The 20,030-nt window shown below is 44.2% G+C and overlaps 1 protein-coding gene across 1 annotated transcript in view; it reads left to right on the top strand.

Annotated features, from left to right (window-relative positions):
• Window positions 1–19,693, top strand: part of prr12b (proline rich 12b) — a 50,798-nt gene extending 31,105 nt beyond the window's left edge. The window contains exons 7-16 of the mRNA XM_030725520.1: window positions 752–1,526; window positions 2,228–2,844; window positions 2,936–3,052; window positions 4,423–4,556; window positions 4,991–5,811; window positions 5,927–6,046; window positions 11,991–12,088; window positions 12,296–12,427; window positions 17,711–17,806; window positions 18,604–19,693. Coding sequence (XP_030581380.1) covers window positions 752–1,526; window positions 2,228–2,844; window positions 2,936–3,052; window positions 4,423–4,556; window positions 4,991–5,811; window positions 5,927–6,046; window positions 11,991–12,088; window positions 12,296–12,427; window positions 17,711–17,806; window positions 18,604–18,738 — 3,045 coding nt within the window. The 3' untranslated portion in view covers window positions 18,739–19,693. The remainder of the gene's footprint in view (window positions 1–751; window positions 1,527–2,227; window positions 2,845–2,935; window positions 3,053–4,422; window positions 4,557–4,990; window positions 5,812–5,926; window positions 6,047–11,990; window positions 12,089–12,295; window positions 12,428–17,710; window positions 17,807–18,603) is intronic.
• The last annotated feature ends 337 nt before the right edge of the window (window positions 19,694–20,030 follow it).

The raw sequence follows: 20,030 nt of genomic DNA, 5'->3' as shown, positions 1-20,030 counted from the left end.
CTCCAGCAGAACCAGGCTCAGGGAGGGGGGTGAAACCTAACCTGTGCATTTGACCTGATAGAAGAAAATCCAAGAGGTGAAGAAGTCATTCAGAATGAAAGTCTTATTTGCTAGTGAGCCAGCATTAACCAGAGCCAGCCTGGCTAAAACTAAGTTGGTAGCCAGCTGGGATGCGCGACCCAGAGGACGAAGGTTCTGTTGATCCATTCCACCTGTGCAAAGACGGGGCAAGAGATGCTGTGGAAGCTGGACACTGAAATGTGATGCCACAGGTAGGATCCATCTAAGTGGGTTCCAATGACCACCAGGAGATGAACCACCTGAGGTCCAGACCAAGTCCATCCACAAGAATGTGAGAATCAACCATCAGAGAAGGTAGTTTTTGAACTTCACCAGCCGTTTCCCCATCTTCTCTGACGTTTCTTGCAGAAAGGAAGGAAAGGTGGGCCGTGGTGAAGGCACATGGTGACCATGTGTTAATAATGTATGCCACAAGATATGGAATCAGTCATTACTGGAGGATACTGTAAGCTTGGTTGGGCCTGAAGCATGGATAAATTCTTGAAATAATGACCATGTGCTATTCAAACTGAACATTTTACTTGCCAACATACTACACTTCATAACTTTTAATTTAAGGAACTGGCTTGCTCTGCTGTGTTCCAAAAAACCAGTTAAGTCTGTCTTTTTAAGTGAATGTGGGGATTGTTACATCATAACACCATCAGTTATTAGCTTCTGTTTTTTACAGGCTGATGAGAAGGCCTTTGACTTCAAACCAGGCTTCATGGCCTCTTTTTTGGATTTCCTGAAGACAGGTAAAAAACAGTCAGACTTTGAACCAGAACATGATGAAGAAAAGGGAGGGATCAGATCCTTATCCCCAACATCTCCTCCCCTACCACCAACTTCTCCCCAGCAGCCTCCAGGGCCATTCAGCGATGCCGGGCAGGGTGAAGGGTCAGATCTGGCCCTCAGCAGCTGCTCAAGTCCCTGCAAACCTCTGGATGATGAACTGAAAAGAAACCTGGAGACTCTCCCCTCTTTCTCCTCTGATGAGGAGGATTCAGTTAGTAAAAACCAGGACTTGCAAAAGAGCATCTCGTCTGCCATCTCTGCCCTCTATGACACTCCACACTCACTGGCTGCTGCAATGGCTTCTGCAGTGGTCAAAGCACAACCCATGCTTTCCCCACCCATGCCACAGGAGCCGTCGCTCAGTCCACCTCTCCCCATCATGCCTCCCCTCAGCTCTAGTATGGAGGGCAGAAAAGAGGAGGCACTTACACACACTCAGCATAACACACAAGATGAAGGAAACATACAAGAGGAGAAAAAAGCGGTGAGCCCACTGTCCAACAGAGAAGAAACAGAGGAGCTAAGATCTGAGCATGGAGAAGAAGAAGTGGAGACCAGGAAGACGGGAGGAGAGGAGACTGCAAACACAGAAGAAAACCTGAGAGATTCACAAAATATGCTGCAGGGAGCAGTGGAAGAGCAGCAGCAGCAGCAGCAGCAGCAGCAGCAGCAGCAGCAGCAGCAGCAGGAGGAGCAGGAGGAGGAGGATACAACGTCTGAAATGCAGATTATGGAGGTCCTTAAAGTTGAAGGCAGTGAAGGTTTGTATTTGTCTTATTTTCTCTTCAACAACTTCAGTTTGTTCTCTTTTGCTTTTCTCAGTTTTCAAATGCATCTTTGCCTTCATTTAACAAACAGCACTCGCACCGTTTGTCAGTCACTGAATTGGAGTTTATAATTTTGTCTCTGATTCAATGTTGTCTCTACTGTCAAATGTGTAAAATTTTGTTCCCTGACTCCTTGTTAATTACTTCTGACCTCCAATATTTTTGGATAACACATAGATCATTATTTAGAGATTATTATTATTATTGTTATTTTATTTATTTTTTAATTAACTGAAGTTACAGGTTATGTGATATCGGAACCAACTTCTATTCATTGGTGATGACTCTGTGAAAGCTCTGAAAAAAACCCAGATAAGGTTATTAAGACAATATTAAATAAATTGGCAGTGTTTATTAGTAGGAGACAGTGAAAGATCCTGTTGTTTGGGTGACTCCAACAGGTGGAGGTCCTGCACAGTGGACTGGTGAATGAGATACTCTGAGCTTGCAGGTCACTCATGCTAAAAATCAGTGTAACAGTAATTCAGGAAAAGGGGAGGAATGATTCTGCATATAGAAACACTGTTTCATTTCACCCTGTGCCTGTTTTTCAGAGTTACCATCAGGACCTGTGCCTGCTTCTGCACCTCCATCACCATCTAGCTCCTCCTCACCACCCACATACTCCTCACCATCGCCCCTCCCTCCCCTGTCTTTCTCTGTAACTTCCCCACTGCCTGTCCAGCAGGATGAGGAAGAGGCCAGTCTAAATGATCATCCTTCTGATCAGCAACTGCAACAGTCCTCCTACCAGCAAGCTCCAACTGCAGCCTCCTCCCCACCCCCCTCCACCTCCCCTCCAGCCATCCCATCCTCACCCCTCTACAACCTTCCCTTGAGCCAATCGATCCCACCCCCATCCACCACACCTCCCCCATCATCCTCTGATCAGGACCAGGAACCTGAAGCTGGGCAGCCTTACCTCTCTTCCCCTTCACCTTCCTCACCCTCTTCATCATCCTCCCAGCCACCATCACCGCCAACCCCAGAGGAAACTCCAGCATCCCAGCGTCTCACCTCCCTCCACCTGGCAAAGAAACAGGCTGATGCTGCCATTGCTGGGGAGAGTGAAGAGGAGGACAGTGAGAGCGGAGGTGAGGGCATCTTTCGTGAGCGGGACGAGTTTGTGGTTCGAACTGAGGACATTGGGACTCTTAAGGTTAGTCACCCCACAGCTGCCAGGAAGTACGTGTTCTGAATGAATAACTTATAATAAGTTACATACATACTGTGTCTGTTTGTGTGACTAGATGGCCTTGCAGACAGGCCGGGAGCCTCCGCCTATCTGGAGGGTACAAAAAGCCTTACTCCAGAAATTCAGCCCAGAGATCAAAGATGGTCAAAGGCAGTTCTGTGCAACCAGTAATGTGAGTTTCTCAGGAAGACGTGCTGTATGTTGAAGGATTTAGACAGCTTCACTTTTGGTGGACAGCTTCAAAAGAGTGATGTCACACCTGGGGCCTATACTATGAAGCAGGATTTTGGCTTATCCAGGTAACTTTGGGGTTAATCCTGGGTTTTCTGTACCACAAAGGTGTCTCAGAAAATAGCATCACCATCCTGGAAGATCCCTGGGAACTCTGCAGGAGAGTAGGAGGGTCTAAAGTCTTTGTGTTTCCCTGATGAGCAGACATAAGAATCATAGCTGCTTAGACACAACTTTATTCCTTACAGGTACAACAGATTTATTGTTCTGTAAGCATGCATATGATCTAAAACAGGACACCTACACTGTACTGGCAGATCTCATTTCAAATTTGTCCTATGTTTGAGTAATGTTTTTATATTTAATCTTTACTCTGAAACCCTGAAACAGCAGCTGCGAGAATAAAAACTAAAGCTGTCAGGAGCATTTTATGTTCAGGGGTCAGTTTAAGATCAGCTGGAAGGGAGTCTTTGGTTTACGGCAGGTTTTAGGTGCAATATAGACTCTCTGCTGGGAGAACTGATTTTATCTGTGCAGCTGGTTCAGCTGTACTTTACTGAAACCACTGGCTGCTGAGTCTCTTTACCCTCCTGGAAACAGAGCACACACCAAAAATACCTGTCACATCAGTTTCACTTCGCTCTCTGATTTATCAGGTAACCTTAAATGTTTAAATGATCCAGTTTAAAGTTTCAGAACTCTGATGTGCAGCTGCCATCAACAGCAGCACTGAGAGCACACCCAGAAATAAAATTATTACCTGGAATTAAAATGATTATTTCTCCCCTCTGTGCACTAAATCACCAGATTAATAATTTTCTGCAGCATTCATCTCTTGTCCTTGCTTTTTACTGTTATATTTTAATGTTCTTTGTTCTTTTTTTAATCACCATTTGATAATGTCTCTGGTGTAGGTGGGATAGGGATCATTTTTTTGTGGAAGAAAAGTCATATGACCCATGAAACTCTTTTCGGTTGGGCAGATGCTGCCAACGCCACGCCTTTCATGTGAACCCGTGGGGGAAACCCTGGGTTAACTTAGCAAGCTGATAACCAGCTTTGTGTGACCGCTTATCCCGATGGGCAGTGTTAGGGTAACAGTATCCAGAGAAGGGATACCCTGGATAAGCTGAAGTCACTTCGTAGTATAGGGTCCCAAAGCCAGTGAGTACTCTCTGATGTTTGACTTTTTTCCACTATAACACTTTTAAAACTTAACATTAAAGTCGTTTTCTAGAGTGAGTCACATCATCCTCTGTAACATTAGAATTTTTATAAACTCTTTATGAAACTGTTTTTGTCTCCTCTCAGTATTTGGGTTACTTTGGTGATGCCAAAATGCACTACCAGCGTTTATACGTCAAGTTCTTGGAGAATGTCAACAAAAAAGATTATGTCAGAGTGTGTTCCCGAAAGCCATGGCACAGAGCCGGTCTGACTCTGAGGTAAGGCCAAGATTGATTGATTGATTGATTGATTGATTGATTTTGATGACAAATGCTTCTGATTCTCAGAGGAGGGGCACAAAGAGGAAAAGACTAATTGGAAACCCCCTGAGGTACAGTCTCAGCCCAGATATCCAGGCCAATTTACAATTGTGCTGGTCATTATTTATTAATGCATATAAATTAAAGAAGCCCATCAAACTCAGAATTGTCACCTGATGGTGTTTTCTGTTGTGCTCTCTACACATAAGTATACACATAAAAAGACTACACTACATAAAAACTTCATCTGAAAACAATTCAGTGATGAATTTGTTCCAAAAGCTTCAACAATGAACTTTGATCATTTCATGTATCTGTATTCATGTACCTATGCTTAAGATGAGCACTAATTAAATCAGCATCTCTCCTTATGTGCTTTTAATGATTGACAGGCGCCAGGCCCTACCTAAACAGCTGCTGACCATTCACAGTCAGAGCCAAGCTCGAACAGAGAGAGATGACAGAGACAAGGAGAGACAGAAAGAAAGAGAAAAGGAACGAAGAGAGAGAGAAACCAGGAAAAAAGTCGAAAAGGAACACAAAGAAAGAGAAAGGAAAGAGGAGAGAGAACAAAAAGAGAAGGAAAAAGAAGAGAGGCTCAAGAAAGAAAACGAAAAGGTGGAGAAAGAAAAAGAGGGCAGGGAACAGAATGAGAGGGAGTGTAGAGAAAAGACACTGGAATGGAAGAAGGAAAGTGAGAGTGAAAGAAGGGAGAAGGAGAAAAAAGAGTGGGACAAAAGAGAAAGGGAACTTAAGGAGAAGGAGAGAAATAAAAGGCAGCAAAGTGAGGAGGAAAGGGAGCAGAGAGTAAGAGAGACACAAGAAAGAGAATGGAAAGAAAGGGAAAGACCAGGGAGAGAGCAAAAAGGGAGGGACAGACAGGAAAGGGAATGGGAAGTGAGGCAGGGAGACCAGAAAGACAGAGAGCAGAGGGAGAGGGAGAAAGGGAGTGAGCAAAGAGAAAAGGAGAGAAGAGAGGAAGAGAAGCAAAGAGACCAGGATACAAAGGAGAGGGTGGAGCAAGTAAGCGGAGATAATACAATGGAGTTTGCACAAGAGAAAAAAAGAGGAGACAAGAAGATGGAGTGCCAGGGAAGAGCCAAGACTTCACAGGACAAGGCTGAGCCTCCACCCAAGAAGAGGAAGAAGTGGCTGAAGGAGGTGCTGTCCTCCTCATCTGATTCTGAATCCTCCCTACCCAGTGATGATGAAGGTCAGTTGTTCTTTGTGTGTATTTGGTGCACACATTTATTTCTAACCTATTAATATCATCTTCAACCCGTGTCCGCTGTGTCCAGGCCCTCTGTGCAGCTTCTTTTGTATTTTAGGGCCTGTGCGGGGTGGAGTCAACAGTCGAGCCATGAGGGACATGTTCAGGAGCTATGTTGAGATGCTGGTCAGCACAGCGCTTGACCCTGATATGATTCAAGCCCTGGAGGACACTGATGGTGAGCACTCAGATCAAAGAATACCGTAATACTGGTTAAAATCCTGATACAAATCAGAGAAATGTGTGTTCTCCAGGAAAAATATGTTTACGTGACTTAGACAAAGGGGCAGTACAGTGGTTAGCACTGCTGCCTCACAGTTAGAATAACATCTGAAAGGTCTGTGTGCAGTTTGCATGTTCTCCCCGTGCTTGTGTGGGTTTCCTCCCACAGTCCAAAGACATGCACTTACTGGGGTTAGGTTAATTGGCTACTCTAAATTGCCCACAGGTGTGACTGAATGAGAGTGTGAAAGGTTGTTTGTCCCGCCGGACGCGGACGTGCACGAGGCCCAGTGCGCGCTCACAGAGCAGATTCTGTGCATGGAGCGGACATACCCGGACTCTCTTATCATCGTACTTGGGGACTTTAATAAAGCCAGCCTGAGACAGGAACTTCCCAAATATAAACAATATATCACATGTCCGACCAGAGAGGAGAAGACACTAGACCACTGCTACAGCACGATAAGCGGGGCTTATCACGCAGTGCCCCGCGCTGCACTCGGCCTCTCTGACCACGACATGATCCACCTGATCCCCGCGTACAGACAGAGGCTGAAGCTCTCAAAACCTGTGGTGAGGACAACAAAGCAGTGGACCCGTGAGGCTGTGGAGGAGCTCCGCACATGCTTCGAAACTACAGACTGGGACTCAATGAGGGCTGCCTGTGACAGTCTGGATGACTACACGGACACTGTAACCTCGTATATCCACTTCTGCGAGGACAGCATTGTGCCATCACGCACCAGGGTGAGTTATAACAGTGACAAACCCTGGTTTACTCCCAAACTGAAGCAGCTGTGGATAGAGAAGAGGGAGGCTTTTAAAAGTGGGGACAAAGACTGCTACAAAGAGGCCAAGTACAGGTTTAGCAAGGAAGTGGCCACTGCTAGATCACATCACTCTGAGAATATACAGCAGCAGATCTCAGAGAACGACGCGGCCTCTGTATGGAAAAGTTTTAGGCAGATTACCAACTACAAGCCTGAACCCCCCACTCCACAGACGACCTACAAACTGCAAATAGACTGAACGAGTTCTATTGTCGTTTTGATGGTCAGTTCAGCAGCCTTCACACCTCCACCAGTCCCAACCACAATACAGCCAACACAAATATTCACCCCCCAACCTCCCCCACTCCCCACACCTCAGAGAAGCCCACATCATCAAGGACTCCCACCCCAGAGTCCCCCTCCTCCCCCACCCCCACAGTCTTTTGTATTCAGGAGGACCAGGTGCTAAAGCAGTTCAGGAGTGTCAAAGCTCGCAAAGCTCCAGGTCCAGATGGTGTCTCACCTGCCACACTGAGACACTGTGCTAACGAGCTTGCCCCATTGTTCACGAACATCTTCAACTCCTCACTGGAGGCTTGCCACGTGCCTGTCTGCTTTAAAACCGCTACCATTGTTCCTGTCCCCAAGAAGCCAAGGATCACTGGACTAAATGACTACAGACCTGTGGCACTGACTTCTGTGGTCATGAAGTCATTTGAGCGTCTGGTGCTGTCCCACCTCAAGTCCCTCACAGCCCCCCTTCTGGACCCCCTGCAGTTTGCCTACAGAGCCAACAGGTCTGTGGACGCCGCCATCAACCTGACTCTGCACTTCATCCTACAGCATCTGGACTCCCAGGGAACCTACGCCAGGATCCTGTTTGTGGACTTCAGCTCTGCCTTCAACACCATCCTCCCTGATCTCCTCCAAGACAAGCTGTCCCAGATGAACGTGCCAGATCCCATCTGCAGGTGGATCATTGACTTCCTGACAAACAGGAAGCAGCACGTGAGGCTGGGGAAGAATGTCTCGGACTCCCGGACCATCAGCACTGGCACACCTCAGGGCTGTGTCCTCTCTCCTCTGCTCTTCTCCCTGTATACCAACTGCTGCACCTCTGACCACCAGTCTGTCAAGCTTATTAAGTTTGCAGACGACATGACTCTCATCGGACTCATCTCAGACGGGGACGAGTCGGCCTACAGGATGGAGGTCAAACGTCTGGCGTCCTGGTGCAGCCACAATAACCTGGTACTGAACGCCCAGAAGACAGTGGAGATTATAGTGGACTTTAGGAAGCACACAGCCCCTCTACCCTCCATCATCCTGACTGACACCCCCATCACCACAGTGGACTCTTCTCGCTTCCTGGGAACTACCATCACCCAGGACCTCAAGTGGGAGCCCACCATCACCTCTGTCATCAAAAAGGCCCAGCAGAGGATGTACTTCCTGCGGCAGTTGAAGAAATTCAACTTGCCAGCAAGGACCATGGTGCAGTTCTATACTGCCATCATTGAGTCCATCCTTACCTCCTCCATCACTGTGTGGTACGCTGGAGCCACCACTAGGGACAAACAGAGACTACAGCGCGTTGTGCACTCTGCTGAGAAGGTGATTGGCTGTAACCTCCCATCTCTCCAGGACCTGTACACCTCCAGGACACTGGGGCGTGCAGGTCGGATCACAGCCGACCACTCTCACCCTGGGCACAGACTTTTTGACCCTCTCCCCTCAGGCAGGAGGCTACGGTCCATACGGACCAGAACCTCCCGCCATAAGAACAGTTTCTTCCCCTCTGCTGTTGGACTCATGAACAATTACCCTAAGACTGTTACCACCACCCTCCACAAACGCTGATGACCCTATGTCTATGCACCTGTCTGATTGCACTGATGTACATATTAGTGGAATATAGTCTACATTCTTTTATCTTTTAATTAGTCTCTGCACTGTATATTTTGTAATTTTGTAATATTGTGCTATAGTTATAGCTCTAATATCTCTGTATATTTGCAATTTGTATACTTGTATATTGTCTTATAGTTTTTATACTTATTTGTTTTTGTTTTTTTTTTCTGTAAGCACGAAGTACCGCAGCAATTTCCTAATGCTGTGAACCTGTTCACCCATATGGCAATAAAAAACCTTCTGATTCTGATTCTTCTGTCCCTCTGTGTTGGCCCTGCAACAGGCTGGCGACCTGTTCAGGGTGTACCCTGCCTCTCGCCCTATGACAGCTGGGATAGGTTCCAGCCCCCCCGCGACCCTGAACAGGATGAGCGGAAGTGAATGGATGGATGGATGGACTTAGACAAAGGTTGTGTTGTCTAACCCACCCCATACCATCAGAGATGCAGGCTTTGAAATTGAGCACTGATCACAAACTGGATGGCCTCCACCTCTTAGTCTGGAGGAAGCAGCATCCATGTTTTCAATTCTTCTGACCACAGAACAGTTTTCCACTTTGCATAGCATCCGTCCGTGTGTGTGTCTGTCTAAACTTAACACAAAAAGTAAGTAAATTTGTGTTTGGTCAATTATTTCTTGACCTTAATGCTTCTTTGCAATAAATGTTATACCTTTGGAAAATCTGCTGTTGAGCAGCAGAGTTGAGTCTATTGGTTGTGCCCATGAAATATTTGCCAAATCTTCTGTGCCAGTGACAAACAGCTAATTCTGCTGTTGACTTTTGTTTGATGTTGTTTATTGGATTGGATGATTGAAGTCTGCAGAAACAAAACATACTGTAACAATTTATTCATGTAACAGACGGGGGCCTCCATAGCATGTGGAAGAACCACACACAGCCACAGCAGACTGGCACCTCCTCCTTATGCTGGTCACCAGCTTGGTTGCACACTGCTGTCGAACAGCATCCCATTCATTCTTCAACCAGCATTTGTCACAAGCCAGCCAATGTGGGTTTTTTTTGTTCTCTGGCATGAACAACACACCCAAGCTGATCCCAGTGGTGTTCAACGGGGTTGAGGTCTGCAGGCAGGCCACTCCATCCTCTCCACTCCCAAATTTTGGAGGTAGTGTCTGATAAATCCCGCTCTGTGGCGGCAAGCGTTGTCCTCTTGGAGGATAGAGTTCAGTCCCAGAATGTGGAGATATGGGATTGCCACTGGTTACAGAATCTCGTTCTGATATCTCTCTGCATTGAGATTGCCTGATTGTCAGCACCTGGGGTACCACACACTCAGAACAAGAGTCAGTAGCACAATAAGCTGTTTGACATTGACAGAGAAGATTTGGGAAGATTTTTATGGGCGCAACCCACATACTCAACTCTGCTGCTCAACCCACAAATGTATTTTCTTTTAAAGGGGAAATAAACATACTTTATGACAGTATAATACTTATTGCCAAGAAACATCATTACAAAGAAATCAACCAAATACAAATTTCCTTACTTTTTGCAGTAAGTTTATCTAATGACACCGTATCGCTAAAAGTATTTGCTCACCTGCCTATGCATGCATATGAACTTGTGAGGCCAGACACTGATGTTGGATGAGAAGGCTCGGCTCACAGTCTTTGCTCTAATTCTTCTGGCTCTTGGGACCCAATCTTGGAGTGCGGGGATGATGATATCTCCCCCCCCCGACCTGACGTCCTGGCTCCCCCTTGCCGTGGCATTTGTACTGTACCTCGTCAGTCTCTATTTGCAATAGCAGTTTCCTCTTGCAGATGCTGGAACATTGAGCTACTAGCTGTTTCAGTGTCAGGCTGGATGTTGGGTGGGAAAGAATCCTCAGGTCCCACATCCTCTTCTTCATATGTTTTCAGGGTGAACCTGTGTGAATGTGTGTGTATTACTCAAAAAAATTAAAGGAACACTTGCTAATCAGAGTTTAGCATCAAGTCAGTTAAACTCCTGGGATATTGATCTGGTTCGTTAAGTAGCAGAGGGGGTTGTTAATCAGTTTCAGCTGCTTTGGTGGTAATGAAATTAACAACAGGTGTAGTAGAGGGGCAACAATGAGACAACCCCCAAACAGGAATGGTTTTACAGGTGGAGGACACTCACATTTTTTCCCTCCTCAGTTTTTGTGACTCCCTTTTTGCTAGTTTTTCATTTGGCTAGGGTCAGTGTCACAATGCAATACCTGGACATAACAGAGGTTACACAGGTAGTCCAACTCCTCCAGGATAGTACCTCAATATGTACCATTGCCAGAAAGTTTGTATGTCTCTCAGCACAGTCTCAAGAGCACTGAGCAAAGTCCAGGAGACAGGCAGTTATTCCAGGAGAGCTGGACAGGGCCGTAGAAGGTTCTTAACCCATCAGCAGGACCGGGATCTGCTCCTCTGTGCAGGAGGAACTGGATGAGCTCTGCAGAGCTACACAAAATAAGATAGATAAGCTTATTGTCATTGCAGAGACATGAGCTCAAGTCTCTGCAACCTTGTCCTCAAGGTCATTATTTTCAGAAAACCTGTTTTCTGAGAATCCTATGAACACGATAACTATAACTCAATAATAATAATGATTTTCACATTGAAACCATAGATGGATCTACTAAAAATCTCAGATGAGTTTTTTCTTGCCACAATAATGCCAATCAAAGAAAGTGACAGTGGTTTATATTTATTATGATTTTAGTATTTCTTATTCATTGTTATTACTTAGCCACATTTGATTTGGAATTGATGTGCTGAATAATGTAACAAAGGCTCATATGCACCCCATTAAGATCTACCCAGACCTGGTAATTATGTGTGCTAGAACTTGCACTTCCAGGGGATTTGTGACACCTAAAGATTCTGCTGCCGGGAGGCTGCGGGGTAGCACTGGCAGCCAAAAGTATTTTTTCACTTTGAATTCAGCCCTCTTAGATCGATCATTTTCATTTCCATCAAAGAATATGGCATCCTATCGTTCCTAGTACATTACCCAGTCCATAGCAGTATAGATATTCAGCATGATTTTTTTTTCCACTGTGATCTGATGTGTTTTCAAAGTGTTTTGTCTTTATTTGTATTTTTAGTGTATGCTGTGATGGAAAACCACCACTAAAACAAGTTTACATCATTTGCAAGTGTCTTGTCTAAATTGCATTTAGATGAATTAAAACCTAAGATTTAAAAGTAAATGAGTGTTCTGCTACTTTAACACATCAGATGAATTATACCTCCCACCCATGAGGAAAATTGACAGCCTGCTGAGTGAACGGAAGAAAAAGTTGTTGAGGAGAGTCAACATGAGTGCTCAGCACCAGGTAAACCTTCACATTCTTCTGGTTTGTTTAACTGACACTTTTCAAATCACCTTGCATTAGAACTTTGTTGAAGTTGATTTACCATGGTGTAAACGTTAAAACCAGATTAATTCCAGTTAATTGAAATCAAGCTTCTTTACACAAATCTGATTCTTTTGTGGGCTTAAACTAAGCTGGAAATGTGTCTCATTGCTTTTCATGAATTAGGAGGCTCTACATATATTCCCCAAAATGACTGCAGACCCTCTGGAATCTGGAGTTGTCAAAGTTCACCTTGGGGGAGAGGGCTACAACCGTAAGACTCTCAACCAGGTCAAGAGGGGTATTCCTAAGCAGCAGGTGAGAAGGTCTTCCAAAGTTTTTCTTAGGACATGTGGCTGCTTTTTCACCCATTTTAGTCCAGTACTTGTTCTTGACCATCTTAAGGAGAATATTTTTTTTTTGTTGAACCACTCAACACTGACCTAAAAAAGGCACCTAACTCAAGGGATGAACCAGTGTTGTATCTGTGCATAACAGACAACTTGTTCTGTTATGCACAGAATGAATTTTTAATTATATCTTTAGGAACTTTGTTGCATAAGCACATCATTTGTTCTCATTTCTTTAATTGAAGCTATGAAGAATGCCAAAGTTTGACAGGCATAAAATAATATTTTTGCACCAACAAGGTGATTCCCCAAGGATCATTAACTAAAAACTTGTGTACGACTCTGGAGTTTGTTGCTTTATAAAAAATCATTAATCATTAATTGAAGAAAATAAGAACAACCCCAGGTTTGTTTTCAGCACTGTAGCCAGGCTGACAAAGAGTCAGAGCTCTGTAGAGCCGAGTATTCCTTTAACTAGTAGTGACTTCACAAATTTCTTTGCAAACACAATTTTAAAATGAGAAACAATGATGCATAACCATCTCAAAAGACATCTTTATGCACAGCTACCTTCAATACTACTGTTTATTTTCTCTTGGATTGAGCTTTCTGAGTTATCAATAGTTACTTCCTGCAAGCTATCATTGTGTCTCATAGACATCATCCCTACAAGACTGCTCAAAGAAGTTCGACCATTAATTAATGCTTCAATCTTAAATATGATGTTCTATCTTTATTAATGGGCTAAATACCAACGGCCTTCAAGGTGGAAGTAATTAAACCATTTTATTAAAAGCCATCAGTGGCCCAGCTGTCTTAGCTAATTATAGGCCAATCTCCAACCTTCCTTTTCTCTCAAAGACTCTTGAAAGAGTAGTTGTAAAACAGCTAACTGATCATCTGCAGAGGAACGGTTTATTTGAAGAGTTTCAGTCAGGTTTCAGAATTCATCACAGTACAGAAACAGCATTAGTGAAGGTTACCAATGATCTTCTTACAGCCTCTGACAGTGGACTCATCTCTGTGCTTGTCCTGTTGGACCTCAGTGCAGCTTTGATACTGTTGACCATAACATTTTATTACAGAGATTAGAGCATACTATAGGTATTAAAGGTACTGCACTGCAGTGGTTTGAATCATATTTATCTAATAGACTCCAATTTGTTCATGTAAATGGGGAGTCTTCTTCACACACTAAGGTTAATTATGGAGTTCCACAGGGTTCTGTGCTAGGACCAATTTTATTTACATTATACATGCTTCCCTTAGGCAGTATTATTAGAAAGCACTGCATCAATTTTCATTGATATTTCAGCTTTACCTATCAATGAAGCTAGATGACACACACCAGTTAGTTAAACTGTCTTAAAGACATAAAGGTGTCAAGGTTGGCAGTGTGGCAGGCAGAATGAGGACCCAACTGCAGGACTCCAGAAGACAGAAGACAAAACCAAAAAAGCACGAGAGTCCAAAACAGGGAACTGGAATCAAAACAAAAGATGTCAGCACAGAGCTGGGTAAGCAATTCAAAACAGAATGCTGGGAAAGAAGCTGGGGCCAGGGGCCAACGGCCGAGGCAAAGCATTTTACAAGGCTGGCAGGGCGGCTAGAAGCAGAGAGGAAGGTGGTCAGGAGGCTGATGGCAAGGCCAGCAGCGAAAATGAAGATGATCGGCCACGAGGCCAACAGCGAAGATAGAGGAACTTAAAAGGTCAATCACATGGCCAGTGGCGAAGACTCTCAGGAGGCTTGGCAGGTAGCTGACAAGGACAGGAACCCATAGTTGGCATGACAGGTGGCTGGCGGTGGTAACAGATACCCTCAGACAACTTGACAGGTGGCCGGCGTCTGCAGCAGAGATCCTCCAATGGCACAGCAGGAGGCCGATGTAGGGAAAGATGGTGGAACTTCTCTACGAGCCAACAACAGAGTAGACAAGACCCTTTTGAAGGTAGCTGGTGGAGGGGGTGATGGGTCAACCTAGGCACGAGCGATGTTGGACCTTCAGACTCAGGGACGGGCGGAGTGGGACCCTCTGGAGCCTCAGGTGGAACAGAATTCAGTTCAGTTCAGTTTTATTTATAAAGCACCAAATCACAACAAACAGTCATCTCAAGGCACTTTGTATTGTGGGTAAAGACCCTACAATAATACAGAGAAAACCCAACAGTCATAACGACCCCCTATGAGCAGCACTTGGTGACAGTGGGAAGGAAAAACTCCCTTTAACAGGAAGAAACCTCCATCAGAACCAGGCTCAGGGAGGGGGGGTCATCTGCTGAGGGGGGCTGAGGGGAGCGAGACAGGACAAAAGACACACTGTGGAAGAGAGACAGAGATTAATAACAATTAATGATTAAATGCAGAGTGAAGTATAAACAGAGTAAATAAGGTGAATGAAAAGAAACTCTCAGTGCATTATGGGAACCCCCAGCAGCCTTGGCCTATAGCAGCATAACTAAGGGAGGGACCTCTAATTTCCTGCTTCCTTGTCTCTCGGGGGCTTCCATTTTTGCATTTGCAGGCCAGATGGGTGTGGTGTGGACGTTGGGGGTGGTGCGGCTGGGGGATGGGTGAGGGTGGATGGGTCTTGCTGGCTGTGCTTTGTGGCTCTCCCTCCCTCTTTTCCTTTTCCTTTCTAATCTTAAAAATGATGTGATAACGTCACCAAAGTCTGACTGTTTAAGACACCTGGCCACCTGAAACTGCTCCAACTGACGAAGCTCGTCAGGATTCCTAGAAGATTGTAAATTGAACTAATGATTGAGAGAATTCCCCTTTGTGTCAGAGGTCTGTCTTGCACCACAATCTTGAACTTAAAGGTGTCAGACTTAATACACCACTTCACACCCAGGGATGTTTCCACAGGCAGTGAATCATGGTCTAAATCCAAATCCTTTATGCCTTGTTCCCATTGTGCCTCTGGTATGGTAACTGCACGCCGATTGCTCATCCATTTTGTCAGTTTACACCAACCTTTTGAGCAAATGGAAACAAGGTCATGGTGGAGCAAGACTGCCTCCCTTTCACTGGCTGTTGATACAAGACAATCAGACACATAAAAACAACATAGGAGTTTGCTAATATTCTCCTGATGATGCTTCTCCTTATTGTCTTCTGCACATTTTCTCAAGGCAAAGTTGGCAACACTTGGTGATGAAGACGCACCAAAAAGATGCCCTGAGTAAGGTCACCGTTAGGCCACCACAAGAAACACAACAAATCCATGTCCTCTGCTGGTACCCTGATCTGATGATACATGGACTCAGTGTCTGCTGAAATCACCACCAGTACCTTCCTGAATCTAGTTAAAACTGGCTCTATGTTCCCATATCTGCTGTACTCTTACTTGACAATTGCACACAGTTCAGCGTAACACTAGTCCATTCATACTGATGCAATTCTGTTTCAATGGGAAAACTCAAGGACCTCATACTTCCATGAAAAGCAAGTAACTGCAGCATTTCAAAGTGTCGTTTTTTTTTTTTTTGCTGACACGTAGTGACGTCACACCTTTTTGCCACTACCAAATTGAAGTAGGGAGTACTGCACTGTACTGCTCTTGAACTAACCAACAGAAGATCCAATTCCAAACATTGTTCCATTGATTGTTTATTTGCATGTTTCAATAATCCATCCACACTGCAGTCAAGCCCAAGCAAAAGCAAGCTACTCCATGGCACTCCATACAAGGCAAGGCAATTGACATGCACAGGGAAAGCGGTCAATAAAACATACAATCTCCCTACTCACCGATTCTCCATGCCGCCACACCAGTGACCAGGTGATTATATCTCCGACTCATTCGTTAAACACCTGCCATGTGCCAACTGTGCCAACCGTAACCCCAAGAATAAACATGCAACACCACATGGCTACCGTAACACCATTAACTGTATATGGCTCTTTTACGTAGCTGTCCCTCGGCTCGTACGGTGCTATCAGCTCCTCTTTCTGGTGCCCGTGCTGCCTGGGTGGGACCGGGTTGTGCTCTCTGTGCCTCTGTTGGGTCTTGGCGAAGGCTCCAGGCACTGGTGTAGACCTTCCTGCATGTTTCTGCCTCGGCTCTCAGGTGTTTACTACTTCTTGGCCTTTGATGTAGGTTGCAGCCACTTGGAGTCTTCTCACCATCCTGTGTTGTGATGTTTGGACTCTGGTGACTTTGCTGAGAGTGGGGGTGCCATCAAAATCCCCACACTGACTGGTTTGGTTTCTGCTGGTCTCTTTATCCTTGTTTAGGTGCCCGGATGCTGGTTTTCACTGAGGTGCATTTTGCTGGTGACTTTTTTTCTGTCATAATGAGCCAATGAGTCAAGTTCACCACTTTTGATTTAGGAAAGATCGCATGCACGTCCGCACATCTGCATGCACACGCACGCACAAAACGGGGCTAATGATGTATCAAAAATTACCAGGTGACAGGTATCTCAACCTGTAGCTGATTACACATTTGCTGTTTCAGTTTCCTACCTGTTCCAGCTACATGAGAACAAAGAGAACCAGGAATGCAATACAAATAATTATAACTAATAATCAAACCGGGAAAACATAGTAGAAGAATTTCAAAGAAAACAGAGACTAAGAGAACAAAACACAAAACGTTAATGCACAATAGTGCTGAATGAGTTAATTCAACACTATTGTGCATTAACCTGCCTATCACATTTAAGTGATCATTAAGTGAAGGTGTTGGAACACTGTTCTGCACTGTTGTGGCCCACCTTAACCCTCTGTGAAGGTCCCACTCATGCTGCTAGAACAGCTCTGAACTGTCGAGGCACGGACACTTGACTTTTGGGGTAGTATACTGTGATGCTGGCACCAGCACCTCGGCAGTGGAAGCGTTCAGCTCTTTGTTGTGGCCCCCCCCACCCCCTGGTTATTTTCCTGTAGTGAGATTATGTCAGAGGAAGGAAACACTGGCTGTATTCACTACATTAAGTTATCTGTTCAATTGTCACCAGAGGGATGTGATTTAAATTGTAATTGAAGAAACTCTTATGTTATGTTTCTTAACTTCAGGGTGAAGTTTTTTGTGCAGATTCATGTTTACAATTTTCAACAAATTAAATTTAATTGTTTAATATTTATGTTAATTGCTGTCCTTCAGATGTATTCAACTTCCTTCAGTGTTGCTTTGATCTTCAGTCGTGCCTTTTCAAATAACACTGCAATTACTAAGAAGGAATAAAAACCCCTGAAAGAAGAAACTGATAGTAGGTTCTTTTTCTTTTTCTCTCACCCTTTTCAGGATATGAAACTTTCGATTGAAATTTGCCGGATATACAGTCTGTATCATTCTCTTCACCACTATAAGTATCACACCTTCCTGCATTGCAAGAAGGAGGTAAGGATGTCTGCTCCACTTTTTGCTCTAATAACCTGTGTGTATCAAAATGCTCAACTATACAAAGATTTTAAGGCTCAGTAAATAACATCAACTGACCCACCCAAGTACCCGGCTTAACAGCATGACTTTAAAAGCTCCACAGTCATTGGTAGTTTCATTGGAGCTGGAACGTGATCACACTGATTGATGTGTCACTGCCACTCAATCAGACTGATAATCTTAATACTGATAATAACAGACATGATGACATTTTTGGTGACTGTAAATGATGGACTTATACTGATACCAGAGTTTAAATAATAATGATTGGGAGGCAATGATGATACCAATTTTATATAATCTCTGGTGACTGAGTAGAGCCCTGCCCTTTTAGAGGTATATCTCACATGGAGAAAATAGGAAGTATTTCCCATTACCTGCAATAACAATAGGTGATGGGAAATACTTTTTTCACTTGGGATGAGCGTTTGTGAATATTGTGAATATTGTGAATATTACCTTGTAGCAGACTCCTGTCACAGCTGTTAAAGGTTCAGAGGTGGGGTACACTCTGGACAGGTTGCTACTGGATCCTTTTTGGTTTTCATATATTAAATTACTTAGTAACAAAATACACACACACACACACACACACACACACACACACACACACACACACACACACACACACACACACACACACACACACACACACACACACACACACAGGTGACACTGATCTGCTTCCATTGTAGGAGTTAGCATTAGCAATGGTGCAGTATGAAGGTATTCATTGTTGTTGTTTTTTTGACTAGACGGACAATATTGAGCAGGCAGCAGAGGACCCCGGCCAGGAGGAGGTGGTGCAGCAGTGCATGGCGAACCAAGGCTGGCTGGAGAGTCTCTTCGATTCTTTCATGGAGCTGCTCACCGTCAGTGCAAAGGCCTGAAGGGAGCTCACCGTCCCTGCCACCAGAAACAAATGTGCTCCTGCAGCTTTCAGCAGGCGGAGGCCTCCAGAGTTTGTGAAACAAAGCAATCACTCGATCAGAAACTGTGTGGATGGAAGAAGTGCAATGGTTCCAGTGAGAATGGCCACTGGGCTTTTTTAATGGGAACTTTAACATTTGAAGTATTTTCTTTGCTGAGTCCATCTAAAGTACCTCTTGATTTCAAGAATTGTACTGAAATGTGAAGGTAGTGAACTAGGAGAACACAATGGATTTTCCCCCAAAGTCAAAGAAAGATCATCTGATCAGCACTAAAAAAAAGAGACTTTTGTCAAGATGTAGATGACATGGATACACATACACAAGCTGTCTAGTATGTGTTTAATAATGTGGTTTGTATAATTTATATAAAGATGTTTTTAAAAAGTACTCTCCTAAGATGGAATTGTTTGCAGTTAATATTTTTGAAAAATGTTTTATAGGGGTAAAACCTAAAATGTCCCATTTATTGCTTCTGCAGAGCTAAAACTAAACATGGGTGAGATTTCTTTTAAAAAGCAGCTGAGCAGGAGGATAATATATTTAAGGTGAACCATGATGTTTCTGTTTGTTCTTCAGGAGACGGTGAAAGAGTGGGAATCGTTCCCTTAATGAAGGAGAACAAAAAAATCAATAAGTGCTGCTTTCTTAAAGGAAGTGTGAGTTGAAATGACCTAAAATCATTAATGTCAGTGTTTAATGTCACATGTCATTTTTTTATGTTTGCTGTTGATTGATATTTGCTATAATTTGAACTCTGAGGATATTCTTGCAGAGCAGTTTTGTTGTAAATATTGTACAGTTACTTCATTCTCTCGTTCCCAGTCGCTCTTCAGTACATAAAATTGCTGTATTAAAACTCTTAAAATGACAAATGTGCCAATGAATAAACAGCCTTGTGCTGAACTCTTTTCAACAATGTCTGAGTCATGCATGGCTTCAGCTGGTACAGAGGTTCATTTACACAGTGTCAGTGTGAAACGACTGATTCAAGGTGCTGTGTCCATGAAGCTCCACGAGGCAGCAGTGTCCGTTCTTTCCTGTAATGTAGCTGTAATCTTTGCTGAGAGGCATAAAAACAGAACAGGTTACTTTGTATGTCAGACATCCTGAAGGAATACAGAAGGATTTATTTATCTTCTTCACAGTCATGTTTGTGTCCCAAGCAGGAATTGTGGGGTGCAATTACATGCATCTATGTTTCTCTGAATGTCACATGCAAGGACACCAAACCTCAGAAGTCTAGAATGCAT

This window comes from Archocentrus centrarchus, unplaced genomic scaffold, assembly GCF_007364275.1.
Source record: "Archocentrus centrarchus isolate MPI-CPG fArcCen1 unplaced genomic scaffold, fArcCen1 scaffold_58_ctg1, whole genome shotgun sequence".
Taxonomy (NCBI): Eukaryota; Metazoa; Chordata; class Actinopteri; order Cichliformes; family Cichlidae; genus Archocentrus; species Archocentrus centrarchus.
This window is presented reverse-complemented; position numbering and strand designations above follow the sequence as displayed.